We start from the raw sequence: 15,322 nt of genomic DNA on the forward strand, positions 1-15,322 counted from the left end.
AGGAGGGCGGCGCGGCGGGGCTCTGGATGAAGAGCGGCACGGCGGCGGCGGGCATGAAGGATGTGGAATCGGGCCGGGGCAGAACGCTGGCGAGCGCGGCGGCCCGCGGGGACGGCCTGCTGCTGCTGGGCACAGCCGGCGCGGCCGCCCCCACCGGGCTGCGGGAGGGCCGCCGCGGGAAGCACGGCGCCCGCATGAGCCTGCTGGGGAAACCGCTGTCCTACAGCAGCGGGCCGAGCTGCCGCCGGAACGCCAAGTATCGCCGGCTGCAGAACTACCTGTACAACGTGCTGGAGCGGCCCCGCGGCTGGGCCTTCGTCTACCACGCCTTCGTGTGAGTACCGACCCCCTCCCCGCCCAGTCCGTCGCGTCCCGGTCTCGCTGCTTTCCCCCCGAACTGCCCCTAGCCGGGAGCGGGGCGGCCGCTGCCACCTGCGGCGCCGCGAGAGCCGGCCGGCGCGCGGTGCCCGCGGCGGGACGGCCCACGAGGGGCCTCTCAGCGCTGAGCGGAAGGAGCGGCTCGGTGCCAAAGTTGGCCACACTCCGCCCGCTTTCCCCTCCCGCCCCCAAACCCCGCGCCGTGTTCGTCTCTCCACGCGTGTGCGGTCACCCGGGGTGCGCACGGCCAGGGGAACGGGGAAGCGCTGAGGGAGAGCGTCGGCTCTGAGACCGCATGCCCTGCCCGCTCTGCTCTGTGACATTTCTGCGCTTTCTCCGCTCGAATGACTCCTCCTTTCGCTTCTCCTCGTTTCGAGGAGCGCGGCGCTGACCGCGTCCTGTTGTCACATCTGTGAAACTCGGACCGATTCCCCCGCGGTACTCCTCAAGCTCCCGGCGATCTCCGCCGTTCGGGGCTCCGGTACTGTTCCGGGGAAGTGCCGCGGCGCGCACGGCCCTTTGCCCGGGGATGGGGACCCCGAACGCGGCGTGGCACGCAGGGAGCGCTCCTCGCCCCGCAGCGGGGCAGTCCCGAACCCCGCCGAAGGGAAAGGCTCGGAGGCGGAACGGTGCTCTGCCGAGAGCACGGCGCTGTGCCGCTCCGCGAGATGCTCCGCGGCCGCACTGACCGGGGAGAACCAACGTGCTGCGAGCGCTAAGCGGCAGAAACGGGCGTAGCGCTGTCACGCCTTCAGCACGAGGATTTGTGGCCGCTCGGTAGAGCTGCCCCTGCCGTCCGGCTGTGCAAATCAGATGCAGGCTAAGCTTTCTTCTTGGAGGGCATTAGTTTCGAACCTTGCGCTGTTTGGGTTCCTACAGGTGGTATCCTATAGGCAGTGCGTAGGGAAGGGCGTGAGGATCGCCGTGCTGCCAGGAGCTGTCGCACTGCAGTGCCATGGGAAAGTCCAGGAATTGCAGTTTGAAATCTTTGACATCGCCACGAAAACCATTAAAATGAATAAAGTTTAAGCTGGAAATAAAGTTGACAAGTTTAAACCTCAAAAAAAAAAAAAAAAAAAAAAAAAAAGTAAATTTCCAAACAGAGTGAAGTCATGACACAGCAGCACTGTAAACAAGGAAGATTGCCAGCTGCCTTTAGATAATTGCCTGCATGGAATGGGTGCCAGTTTTAATTTTTAATTGCAAATGGCAATTTTGGCAGTTGAAAATGCCAACATTCTATCTTTTATCTGAGCAAATCTGTGTGAGAGAGCTTGAAACATTGCTGTAATATAGAGGTGCTAGTGATACTGTTACTTTCAAGGATCCCTGATGCTACAGTTCCTGCCTTTAAGTCATTTTTTTTTTTGTTGTTCCATTGGATATCAGTTTGTCAGACATCTCCCTTGCTGGTCTATAAATTCTTTTAATGTATTTATTTAATTCTGATTTAATGACTGCCAGATATTCAGATAATACCGTTGCTGTTCCTGGCTCACTTTTTCCATCCACCTGATCAAATACAAATGCATCTTGGAAAACATACTCCCTGATGGGGTCAGGAAAAAAAAAGTCTTGAAATAGCTCAGAATTGAGGAGACATCACCACGTATGTGGATGAGATGTCCACTGCTACCCTTGCTAAGCTATTCTTGACTCTGCAGAGCCCGTTATAGCTCAGCACTATTTCTGCTCCAGGAATGAATGGGTTCTCTGCTGTAAGCCCGACGTCTAGATCAGTGTTCTCCTGAAATGAAGCTCATGCTAATATGCAGGGCTGAAATAAACCAAGGGTGCTTTCAGTGTTTCAGTCTGAAGTCTTAGATGTGTGGGTTTATTTAGGCCAGCCTGTTGCTTTTGAAATGAAAAGGGGAGAATTAGCTCTGGCTGCAAACAAGAAACCATCTCTATAATGGTATTTTCATTTCTCATTTCCATAGGGTAAAATGCTTGAGAGATGAGGATGATGCCCGCTTTGCTCTTATTTCTATTGGTCTTCTCAAAGCAGAGAGAAAATTAGGTAGCCACCTGAGGGGCAAGTTTTGTGATCTACATTTGGAAGCCAGTTGGTTAATTTATTTGTAAATACAAACTTACAATACGCTGCTGAAGGCAGCTGCTCTGCAAACTTTTGCTACCAGGCGAACAATTTACTCTTGAGCATGGCCCTTTGACTTCAGTATAATTGTGCTGGGTTGCAGAGCCATAAATTACACGTTCCTTTCTGTGTATCTCAGTAGCGCTTTACATAGCAGCCTTAGTTGAAGTCTTTACTGCAAGTACCACCGTCTTCTGTTCTTACTCATTTAGGAACACTGAAAATACATACGCTTATAAAATCAGAAAAGAAAATTATACCGTTTATGAGTAATGAGTCAGTAACTTAAACTCTGGCTAATGAAGTATTTATTCCACACCACATCACCTACACGTGCAATATGTACATACTTAATGCATGTGTTAGAATGCTCTAATATTCTGACTCCTTAGAAGTGTTGCCTTGGGATGTCGTAGGATTTCTTTCTGTTGTTACTGTTGTTTATTTAGATTATTTTTGGTGGTTTGGTTTGATAAGAAAGTGCAGATGTTACATTGGAATGATCAAAGAGGAATTACAGATTTGTTGCAGTTTTTACTCTGGTTTCGTCTTCAGCTGTCATAAGGATTTTGTATTGTTTTTATTCTTAACTAACATTCTGAAAAAGAAGCGGCATGAGAAGTTCAGAAGAAACACTACTCTTGGTACTGTTTTTATTGCTAAAATTAGTTGCATAAGTTTCCTGATTTTTACACATTGGATTTATTTCAGGAATAATGAAGTTGCTGTTTCTTACTGACTTCTTTTTAATAAATAGTGTGCAGAAATCTTTGGCATTTGTTGCAGCAATGTCCTTATTGTTACAAAGCCATCAACTTTTGCTCTGGAAGCTTCTGAATCACAAATTGCAGGGCCGGGTGCGTATCACTTTGCATGACCTGTATTGATGTTTCCATGGGCCTTCTCCACTGGTCATTGCTGGAGGAGATAAGATACAGGGCTAGATGGATGTGTGACCCAGTATGATCTTCTTCTCATCCTTTCACATTCTGGATGGAAAAAGGCTGGGAAGTGATTTCTGAAAAAAATCTAGCAATACGATAAAAATTTAACTTGCTGTTTTAGCTTTCCATATCCGCTTTCTGGACATCTTTTACTAGTGATCAGATGGCTGTTGAACAGGAGAATCTTTGCATCTGAGCTAACAGTGCTGCATCATCTACTGTGCTATCAGTATAATTACGGAGGTTCCACACTATGGTTAGAAACAGTAATGTGCAACACCCTAAATAGTTGCCTAATAGCAGGAAAAATGATTTTGTCACTTTATCTATCTACAGGCATCTAATGAATTCATTACAGGTGTTCTGTAGGTAGTACTATGGCTTTTATCTTTTCAAGTACCATTTCAGAGCCAGGGCCTGCTATTGTTAGGATAACAATGCATTTTTATTTATTTATTTATTAAACAAATAACAGTATAATATTAACAAATAGCAAGTGTTAGCAGAGTTGACAACATAAATGGTGTAGTACAGCCACATTAGTTTTATTAGGCACTGAGGAAGTAAAAATTTAAAGCTCTGTAGCTGCCACCTAAAGTTTAATAACTATTTTCTTTCAGGGAGTGAATGATTGTGAACACTTAGATGCACTTCAATATAAATCCACAGGATTTTGTTCCATCTGGGGCAGTCTGTGATTCTGCATGTGTGCACTTTGGAGAGGATCCTGGTATTTTTCCAGTCCAACTGGAAGACACTCTCTTCCTGTTCATGTCAACCAATCTTTGTCTGGACAGGTCTTGCATGTTGGGTGGAGGTGCCACAGCCCTGCTGGGGAACCATTTGCAGGCCTACATTGACCCTTTTGTTGAAAAATAGAGGGTTTGAGGTGGAGGGAGAGTTAATCTGAGCCTCTCATATGCCCCTTTTTGTACCGTTTGACACTGTTAAGAAGGATATGACTTCTTTATCCTTGCAGTTTCTCTTCCAGGAGTTACAGGTTGCTTGGCTTGCTGTGAGCTGCCAGTCGACTGGTAGATCACTCTCTTGCCATACTGAATGAGCTCAGCTCCCTAATCTCTATCTGAAGCACATACTCAAGACCCCAGACCTTCTTGGTTGCTCTCCTGGGTTTCTCCCAGTTTCTGCCCATCTTTTGTTGCTTCACTTGAGGGGGACAAATGGGTGCCCCAGTGTGAAGCTATGTGGAATAAAGGCCCTTTTCACTGATGCTCCTGGGTGCCCATATGGATGCGTGTTATTTGTTGGTGTTTGGTTGGTTTTTTTTGACTGCACCAGATGCAGAGCTCTACTCTTCTCTTAATTGGACTTCCTAGGTTTTTATGTTCACTTCCTGTATTCTCTTTTGCAGTGCATCTCACTCATACTCTAACCATGCATATATATCAGTCCTCAAAGCTCTTTGTGCTTTCTCTGTGATCATCAGAGAAGATAAAATGGTCAACCAGGCTTCATTCCTGTGGTTTCCTACCACTGTTTGCAGGCACAGTCCTTGGAACTCGGTTGTGGGCACTGCATAATGCATAACTTCTGTATTTGTTCAGTCTTTGTGAGAGAACTGTTGCCCATGTGAGGATGTTCAGGATTGGCAATGCCTATCATGTGATGTGCGTAAGAAGTGGTTTTCACTTACCTTAGCAAAATATTGTTTGATGTTTTACTCTTCAGGCTTGATTTCTTCAGTTCCCTCGTTTGTACTCTCCTTCTTTTCCGACTTTAACAACAGTGGTCCAGGAGAAATACTGCTTTGCCATAAAAATCAAAACTGTTCCTCAACTCTCTAGAAATAAGAGAACGAAAGATTTACTTTGGGTAAGTCACCAGGGCTGGGTCTGATGAAAACTTATGCACATGGGCTTTCTTCTGTCCTAATGTTTATTTCTCAAATGAGATTGAGTTCAGTATGTGGTTAATGAGACGGATTGTCTATTACATTACTACTTGCCTTCAATGGTTTTAAATAAATGTACAGCCTGAGTGGAGTCTTCTCCATCTCTTCTCCTACTGTACTCTTGATGCAAGTTAGATATTTCTTTATGGTTGTAATTTTCCCCCTCATTTTATAACCTTGCATTTAGTGTTATGTTGAGGGGTTACAATCGTACCTTTTATATGTTTTTCTTTCTGTGTCAGTCTTGGAAGTGGCTTTTCTTGTCTTGTTTATTGAATGTCTTGCATGAGGTGAAGAATCTTGATGAACTTTCTGTGGCCCCACATGGTGAGAAATATTGCTTGGATTTATAGGCTTTGGCCAAGGATAGGATGATCTATGAATACTCTATGTGGCATTAAGTATATGCTGTCTAAAAGGAGTAGCTGCTTTAGAGACTGCCTGGAAGATTTTAGGAAGATTTTAATTGCCTGTGAGACAGTTCTAGGTGGTGGCTTAATGAGCTAGGGACCTTTCCTCTTTAATAGTTTTCAAGTTTCTGAAGTATTTGACTTTATCATGGCATTTATTTTCACTTTATATAGTTGGGCCGTTGTGATGAGCTTCCAGTCCTCCAAATTTGACTGTATTTTTAATAGCTATTCACCCTATACTGTTGTTTGTGATGAATTAAGTTTCTTGAATAGGATAAAAGTAGAACTGAGTTTAAAAAAAAAAAAAAAAAAGTTCTATAGTTGTAATTGACTTCTAGCATCAATCAAATGGAATACCAAAGGTCATTCCATCTTTAATAATTCATTCACTATTCATTAGAATAATCATCATTAATATATTTACTAGTACTCATGAAAATGAAGGGAAACTTTTTTGATAGCTCTAGTAGAATGGAAAAACACGTTCTGTAATTTTATTAATGTTTAAGGGGAAAAAGAGAGTTACACAGGGAAAATGAAAGTAATCATTCCTAGATAATGTAAACTTCTAACACTGAGAAGTCAGTGCTTGTTGTTTCTTGATAGCTTACAGACAAAACTTAATGTCCACCTGTCTTGTGTGGTCGTATTTCCATTACTCTAATTTTAAGTCTGACGAGAATTAATGATATTTGCCACAGATTTCAGTAGAAGGAAAACTAGGTCTCCATGCAGATAAAATAAGAAGGAGTAGGACACAAAAAATGTACCATGTAATGAAAAATCTTTAACGTGTAAACAGAATTGCTGTTATTTGCTGCATTCTTCCTAATAAGGCAGATATTTCAGTGTGTTTTTTTGTACAATAAATCTTGTTCTTTCCCTTTGCAAACCATTCACACAACAGAGCATGAATTCTTATTTTTAATGCAGACGTACTGAGATTTGCTTTTATATATGTATTTGGTAGACTACACTGAATTGGGGAAAACCTGTGTATTACCTTCCCTTTCTGTTTTCTGAGAGAGATATTACTGAGAGTTTGATTTGCAGGTTTCCTGTAAGAGAGCAGACTGATTGCCCGAGGGATTGCCACTGCAGCTCAGTTAAGGCAAAAAATTCATCAGTTGTGTGGTTTTACCAATTGCAAAGTATTATTAAGCAGTTGCTATGCTTATGTCAAAGTAGAATTCCTTTTATGTATTAATTTAAAGTTGAAAGGCTGTCTCACAGTTCATCTGTACTTGATCAAGAAGTGTGTTCAATTTTCCGTGTAACAGCAGATTTATCTTTTGTTAGCTGTCTGAGTTGCAGTGTAATTGCGTTACAGGAAGCTTAGCAAAACATTCATCACTTTGGGCACTGAAGTGTGTAGTCTTAGGCACTGGTTTTTACTTGAAAGAAGATGGGGGTACTTTTTAGTATGTGTGCTTGGGCCTGGTGATTCAGAGGAGGGCACAGTCCTCAGCTACACATACCTGAATTTCTCTCCTTGGCCTTCATCCAAGGATTTTCAGGCATAAGCGTGCATGTTTTCCTTTACGGAGATGGACACAAATATGTACATTAGCATTCTCTCTAGGAGAGATGGATTTTCAAAGGCACTGAATACCTACTTCCTTTAATTATTCTGTTGTGCCTTCAGTGGGTAATTCAATTTTTTCTCCACAACTTGTATCAAATGAAGTTTAACAAATGAATCATGCTCTTAAACTGATTAGGAGTAATGAAGAAAGGAAGTTCTGTACCTGCTCACTTTGTGATTTAAGCAATATATTCCTGTTTATCTTGGCTACCTCCTTGCTTTGAGGCTCCCTTCTTAAAAGAAGGGAACACATTAAGCCTTTCAGGAGTTCTTGTAGAGTTTTAATTATTTTAATTTTGTTATATCAAATGTCGACATACTGGTGACGAGTCAAATGTGACAAAACCAAGAGAGTAAAATCCTTCTGCTTTGAGAGAAAAACAATGTTGGGTCTCAGATGAGAGCATCTGCACACACCCTTTTTGAGATCATTCAGTCAGAAATAGCATCTAACTTCTTCTAGTGCATTACATTTAACTGCTTTGCATGTCTGAAGCTCATCCATAACCGTGGTATCTGAGAAGTACCTATTAAACGCAAATGCACAAATCTTCCTTTTCCATGCTCTGTTAACAGGAATGTGCTTAAAAGTTACTGCTGGCCCTTTTCTAAATATCCCTGAGAGGGACTTTGGGGGAAATGAAGACAAAACATGGTGTTGTATGTACTACTTCTGTGAGTTGTGGAGGTGCGGGGCTGCTCATGTTTGACAGTGAGTTTGGAAACACAGGGCAGTGTCCCTGGATGACCAGTCTGGATCAGCAACCACATCCTTTTGGTGTTGGCACTGCTGTGTCCTCAGAGCATGAAAGGTGGTGGCTCAGTGAAGCCAGTGTGAGCACAGGAGCTGGGATGGTGAGTGGGCTGTGTCTTTTCATATGGCCCTGTGCTGGAGTAGATTTATTGCTGCCAGGGCATCACACAACCAATTCAGCAGCTTGCAAAGCACTTCTCTGCATCTGAGAAGGTTGTGCTGACTGAGGTTAGAAGTGGGCTGTAAACTTACATGGAGGAAGCAAAACTCTGCATCTTTTATCGTTTCTGTGCAGCTGATAATAGTTCCTGTAGAGTCCTTTTTGTGTGTGTGTGCGTTGTATAAACCATCACCATACAAGAGTGCATGTTCTTGACCTTTAGTGCTTTCTGCAAAAGGATGCTTATTGGTGGCAGGAAACATACATCAGCTTGTGCAGGGAAGCAGCAAGCTCCCTGCTGGTAGCTGTGCAGTGGCCAAGAGCTGTATTGGTGGCTATGGGGTGCTCCTCAGAGCTGTGTCAGAGCCTCTCCTGAAGGGCAGCTGGGAGGCAAAACTTTACATGCCTGTGGCCCACCTGACTGCTTTTATTAGCAATGTGAAGTAAGTGATGGTTCTTTTGAGGAGGTTCCAGGATGCTTCCTGTGCACTCCATGGTTAGTTGCAGTAAGGACAGGTGCACATCAGTGATTTACTGAATTGGTCGTCTGTTTGTGGATGTTTCTCTCCTCAAAAAAATGACCTATTCATAACTGCGTCCGTAGACTGAAGAGGAAGCAGAGTTTAGAAGAAAAGGGGAACAGCTTTGCTAACATCTTCAGGTGCTGTAAATTTTTAGATAATACAAAAAAATTGTTCAAATAGATGTATTTCTCTCCCCCTTTAGTCTTGGAAGCAATAAATTTGACTTGATGCTTGGAGAGGCTGTCTGGAAAGAAGTGAGCCTTCCTCAGAGGTCACCCTGGCTGCTGACTAGCCTCGTGATTTGGCTTCCACAGATAATCTGCTTGCCAGAGCATTGAGGGATTCTTGTAGGCTGTGAGGAGGCAGGTGGCGATCCTGAATTGTAAGCGTGCTTCAGAAGGAATTTTGATTTTCATCCTGAAAATGCTTTTAGATGTACTTTCTAGTGGAGTTCTTAGTAGTTAATTGTACTTATGTTGCAGTTAGTGGAAATGATCAAACTGAACATTGGTAAAAGCAGTCTCAGTCAGGGATGATAGTGAAACTCATCTTAGTAGAGACTTATATATTCAGAAGCTTTATAGACACTTGAAATTCTTCTATGGAGGGCTGAAGGCCTATCCAGAAGTTGTTGAAGCTATTACATTATGTAAATGTGGGCACTCCACATGAGATTTCACTGTCTGGAGACAATTTGTAGGGAGAGCCATGGTGAGTGCAATTGTGGGAGTGTACAGAGGAAAGAAACATTACCTAGATGGGAAAATTGTGTGAGATAATTCATCTATATCTACTTCACTTGACAGACACATTATTACTGTAAAGTTAGCAATGTGTGTTTATCTTACGTTATTAATATGCTTTTAATTTCCTTTTTTTCTCTTTCTGCTTTCTGTAGAGAGAAAGCACAAGTACCAGTGTGAATCAGTTTATTAAACATAGGTAAAGCACGGTGTTCATCCTTACTTTGTTTTCTAGTGAGTTCTACTACCCTGTGTGCATACCTGAGGAAATAATCAGTAGCATTTTTCTACATAATGAACATTTTGTTTACTACCTGGTTGTGTTTCTGGTAGCTTGTCCTTGCTAAATGTTGTGTTTTGGGGGTCTGTGTATGTGCATGTGTTCTGGTAGATTGTGTAAATACAGGATTCTGTCGGCTTCAAGTCATTTGCCAAGCTTTTAGTTAGACTTAAAGCAGTAGCTTTCTGTATTTTTTCTATTTCACGATAAGGTGCATATTAATTAATTTGATTTCCTATCCAGTTAGAATAACCACTGAACCCCAAACAGTGTGATCTGAGCATCAAATATAGATGGCTTGAAACAACCACATATGGGCAATTTGAGAGGAAGGGATGAAAAGGAGTCCCAGTAGTACAGCCCCATGACATGGCTACATGCACACTTTGAGGAAGACCTGTGGAGGACATCGGAAATTCCCATCCTTCTGAACGCCCTTTGGCTTGTTGAGAAATAGAATTCTCAAGGACTTTTTCTGCAGGAAGGAATCTGTTTGCTACAGAGCAGTCTCATTCCTGTCCAGGGAATTTCTCCTTGAAACTATAGCTGAGTTAATGACATCTATGAAATATCAAAGACCTCTAAAAATACGAGAAAATTAGATAGAGCATTGTTATGGTTGCAGTTCATTAATGGGAAAACTGGAGCTGAAGTATCCATAATAGACTGAAGTGTGATATCACACCAGTAAGTGTCAGAAGAGAAGTTTATTTGAAAAATCCTGTGTGTGATTTTGCTCTCCAGTATTTTTTCGCCTGCCTGCATGTGTAAATTACCTCCTTCCAGGGAAAGGTCATGGTATTCTTTTTGGCTTGCTTTTGTCATCAGCTTTAGGAGTTAATCATAAATTATATAATAGATAGTGACTGAAAATTCAGATTATTGAGACAGTGCAGATAGTGACATTTCAGATGCAATTCTGAATTAAGATTCATTTCTGAATCTGAAATATATAATTGTCTGGCAATCATTGTTTAAGAAATTAGATTTTACAAAATTGAGACTGTGTTTTTTGCATTTAGTCATCCCTGGTAAAATTGTATTTTTCTCTGTCTTTAGTAGAAAAGAGGCAAATCTCTGTGAGTTATGACTGAGATGAAGATGAGCCTGGATGAGAACATGAGCAGTTGTAAAGATTTTGAACTAGGTTAGAGAAGAGTCAGACAGAACTGCACTGTATTTTGATTTTGGAAATGGGATAAGTTTGTTAGTGAGACCCACTCATCTCTTAAGCATCCAGCTGAGAACCGGTATCCTTCCCAGCGCAGTGTGTGCCGCAGAGCAGCATTCTGTGTGCACACAGGGTGTTTGCTGTGTTTGGTCTGTTGTGATGGCTCACTAACAAAACTTCTGTCTTCACATCAGAGGAAAACTGTTACAGGCATGCGTTGTTGGTAGATTAGGCTGTTACCAGGATGGATCTGTGTTCTTTTTTCAAACAGGACTCCCTTGCCTACCTCTAGAGGGTGTTCAGGTGACGGCAGCAAATCACTACGGGTATGGTTCATACTGTTTTCTGGCAGGAGGATAAAGCCTCGCCTTGCAGTCTTCCCATGTTTCAGCTCCTGCAGCACCCTTAAGACTGGGCTCAGCAGATGCTCTGAGTGCTCACTGCTGCGGCTCTGTAACCTCTGTCCTCAGCCTGAACTTTGTTCCTAGACCACGTAGGGAAAAAGTTGTTCGTCTTAACATCTGATAGCAAGTTGTACAAAGCATCTGGCTAGTTAATTATTATAATTGCATTTATGAGTAACAAAATCAGAAAGTACACTTTGCATGATTCATTAAGGGGAAAAAGAACAAATGAAACTGTTCCCTATTAGTTTGTCTGGCAACCTCAGGAGCACGTGTTAGAAAGGTTGTTCATTCAACTCTAAGCTATTAATAGCAGGCTAACATAACTGCATTTGTAACTTACCTAATTTCAGTAAATCTGTTTCAAAAATTGTGGCTTTTTTTTTTTTTAATCACTTCTTGAAAATGATGCTTGTTTTGGCAGATATTGCATTGTTGCATAACCTGGGAATTTCACTGCATAACAATTTTGTCAAAATTATGTATCATGTGATTAATGAAAGCTCTTCCTGCATTACTTGGCTTTTCCTGAAGACACTGAAGTAGAGAAGTGGATGCCTGATGGAAGAACAAGCAGAATGGCAGCATGGCTTTCCAGCCCATGGCAGGGATAACAGGCTGCAGGTGAGCTAACAGCAGCAAAGTGTCTTCATGACTTTTTGAGACTGATTACCGAATTTTCAAAACCATGTATAAATTCTTCAAAAACAGCAGTGAAGGAAGGATATTTTACTCTCTGACACTGAGATGACAGACATTTAAAATTGATGCACACTGTGCCAGAGGTAGGCTGTGTCCTCTATGTTTGCCGCTTCAGTTCTGGTATGGATCACAGAACACATAGTATTAATTAAGCAGCATGTATACACTGTGACTTCTGGTTCGCTCTTTCATTTGTCCTTTTTGTACACCAGAAGATATCCTGGAAAGCAAGAAGTGTGTGGCCTTTCTGCTCACATAATCCTAGCAAATAAAATGATAACCCAGACTTTCTTGAATCTTCATCCTTGTTAGTTCAGGCACTTTCATCATCCTTAAAGTCAAGCAAACCAATTTGTCATCTCTTTTATCCTGGACTAAACTAGCACTGCAAAAACCTGCTTATTCCTTTAATTGTGTGTGAATGAGTGTTTTGAGGTTCCTACTCCAACAGAAAATATCAAGAAAAGCTTCCATGTCTTCTTAGCCAAATTCAGGTGTTTTCCAAAAAGGCATTCAAAGTGAAGATATTTGACTTCCCTTTGAGTGTCTTTTTAGATGCTCTGCCAGCCTCTTCTTTTTGGTTGTACCTGGTTGCTTTCCTCAGGCACTAATGATCGTTTACTGCTTCGGTGCTTTCTGATTAACTCCAGTCTCAATCAGAGAACCATGGGATCGGAGCTGAAGGGGTTGCTAATGGCAGCCCAACAAGAGGACTCCATGGACATTGTTGAGAGGTAAAAAAACAGAACAGCTTTTATCACAGTGGTTTATGTCTTTTAAAGTTTCAGCATGCTGTTCTGGGCTTTCTGGAAACTCTCTGATGCGTTCAAGTATATAACTATATAAAGATATATGTGTATGAGTGTGTGTGTGCATATAAAGTGCTGATATGCATTTCCATCCTCATTAAAAAAGTAGAGAACATGACTTACAGTTTGTTGAGTCAAACATTAGCACTTCTGCATAGAGAAGTCTTTAACATGTACAAATGGTAAGCCAAATCTGAAAGCTGTTTACTAGCCATTAATTCCAGTCTAAATCCAGAAGCCCTTACTCAAGCAAAATATCACTGAAGTAATAGGATCCTTTATCTTAATAGTGCTGTATAACTTAAATTCTCCTCCAGGTTTCTATCAGTCAGCACTTTTGTTGTTTTCTTGTGCAACTCACACAATGCTTGTGCTGCATTGACTGGCTATTCCATGATAACTCATATGCAGCTGCAATGGATCACAGTATGCTTTTGGCAACATTTTTGGATCTTTGCTCTAGCTATTTGCAATGAATAACAGAGATTGTAAGTGACAAAATGCTTTCCCTTTAAAGGTAGTTGTTAAAATACTGCTACAAAAGTAACCATAGAGTTTGGAAAATGATGTGGTACAAAATAACATATTTTGCGACATACACTTTTATTCTTTTCTGAAAATGATTGTTCTTTTGCAGGCGTGGGAATGTGGATATGTTCCTAATCTGAAATCAATAGGAAATACTTCAGTTGTTCAAATAGCTCTTAAGCATATTTTAGATTGATAGCTGATTGTATATTATGTTTGCAGCCCTTGCGCAAAGCAGCGTTTAATAGCAGAGCTTGCTGTATAATGAATATAGAGAAAGACTGTTCTTCATAATATCAATCTATAAAAACCCAGTGTATTTATTCACATAATGCAGTTGATGTCAAGTCGCCACAGTGCTTAGAATTTATTGCTACATTGCTTGACACGTAGCTATCAACTGAAATAACTGCTTCAGAGTTACAGCTCAACCTCAAGATTTCCTGCTCCCTGTTTAGAAACTGACTTTACAAGCTAGTTGGATGGCTGAATTAGCAAGGATATAATGGTTCCATGGAAAGTGGCTGCTAACAGAAAGTCAGTATTGGAATGGGTTACTTATAGGATTTTCCTTGAATTGCTGTCATTATTGTCTGTATATGCAGTGGTTATCAATGACTATAATTGCTCTGTAGTTGCCCTGCCCCAGTGTCTTACTGTCATATTCACTTTTAGCTTTCCTAAAATCTAGGCAGAAAATATCTGGGGATTAATCTACTATTATGTTTTGTGTTTTGCCTGGCAACTTTGTGCAAGTTCCTAGTTATTAATGACTACTCTGGTGGCGTGAACACAAATATCCTCAAATTCTCCTGCTGAAATGCACTTTCTCTGGAAGTCTCTGGCACCAGTTTTGGCCCAATTGATTTGCATATTTTCCCTCCATACTGTCATAACAAGAGGATAAAGTAAAATCTTGCCATGGTGGAAACATTTCAGTAGGAAGACCTGAAGAAGAGTGGTTTCTGTTTGGGTCATCGTTGTTGCCCACATGTCCAGGACCACTGTAGAGTGCAGCACCCCATCTGCTAATGGCAAAGGTTAAGGTTAATTGGCAAAGCATGGGAGTGAATTGCTAGCTACATGTTTATATGCCAGCTCTATGATTGTCAGAGTCAAAAAGTTTTTCAACCTGGCTTGAAGATTCTGTCTATAGAGAATGATTATTATCAAGCAAGAAACCTTGCATTTATAAAGATGTAAGCAGTGATAGGCAAAAATTGGCAATCAAAGGCATCACAGCTTTGGCGCACTTACCCTAATTTTATGTTTTGTCCTCTCTTGTGATGTTCAGGGTCAGCATAGTAGGTCCTCTGACTCAAAGTGCACAGAGCCACAGTAATGATGATATTCTTAGCTGGGCTGAGGACAGCTACTACCTTAGAACTGTTTCCTGTTGTGATCTTCTTTGCGGTGTGTTGTGTGCCGATAAGTCACAACTTGCAGCTTGCGGTGTCTTATTGCTTAATTTAACCATAGCTTGCATGTCTTATGGTTTGATTGGCTGGCAAAGCATGCAGAAATTCTGAGTCAGATGCACCTATTTCTGGATGCCCAATATAATTAGGTGCAGCCCTCAAGAACACACTTTATGCAACTTTCCAGGCACACTGTGCAAAAAGGCAAGTAAGGATTTAAAAATTATTTGGAAAAAAAATAACGCAATTTAACTCCAAATTATGATTGCACTCATTCTGATGAGCCTTTTGGTAAAGATGAGGTCCTGCAGCTTTTCAAGAATTACAGCTTTTACACATATGAAATGTACCAGCTGTACCAGGACATTCCTGGAAATTCAGGTGTCCTATATAGAACGAGCCTTGTTATTAAAGACCACAAATTTCTGTGCTACTTTTTTGCAGTCCTCAGGCATTGCTTTTGAAAGAGAGTTTTGTTTCTGTAGCCTCTTTCGCGTGA

General features: G+C 41.7%; 1 protein-coding gene and 1 long non-coding RNA gene across 4 annotated transcripts in view; one reads left to right on the forward strand and one right to left on the reverse strand.

The window, feature by feature from the left end:
- The window catches only part of KCNQ5 (potassium voltage-gated channel subfamily Q member 5), a 260,391-nt gene that overhangs the window by 1,130 nt on the left and 243,939 nt on the right, over positions 1-15,322 (forward strand). The window contains exon 2 of the mRNA XM_042824645.1: positions 3-334. Within this exon, the coding sequence (XP_042680579.1) occupies positions 3-334 (332 nt within the window). The remainder of the gene's footprint in view (positions 1-2; positions 335-15,322) is intronic.
- LOC122158320 lies at positions 2,750-14,813 on the reverse strand. Of its 3 annotated transcripts, XR_006168205.1 has the most exons (4): positions 14,663-14,813; positions 11,249-11,446; positions 5,075-5,221; positions 2,750-3,505 (listed from the first exon to the last, which is right to left on the reverse strand). It is a non-coding gene; the product is annotated as an uncharacterized LOC122158320 (long non-coding RNA). The 3 variants fall into 3 exon arrangements; XR_006168203.1 differs by lacking the exon at positions 11,249-11,446 and having other exon boundaries at positions 2,751-3,465; XR_006168202.1 differs by lacking the exon at positions 11,249-11,446 and having other exon boundaries at positions 2,751-3,505.

Source organism: Centrocercus urophasianus, unplaced genomic scaffold (genome assembly GCF_019232065.1).
Source record: "Centrocercus urophasianus isolate 14NV4802_14NV808 unplaced genomic scaffold, USGS_Curo_1.0 seq_10, whole genome shotgun sequence".
NCBI classification, from domain to species: Eukaryota; Metazoa; Chordata; class Aves; order Galliformes; family Phasianidae; genus Centrocercus; species Centrocercus urophasianus.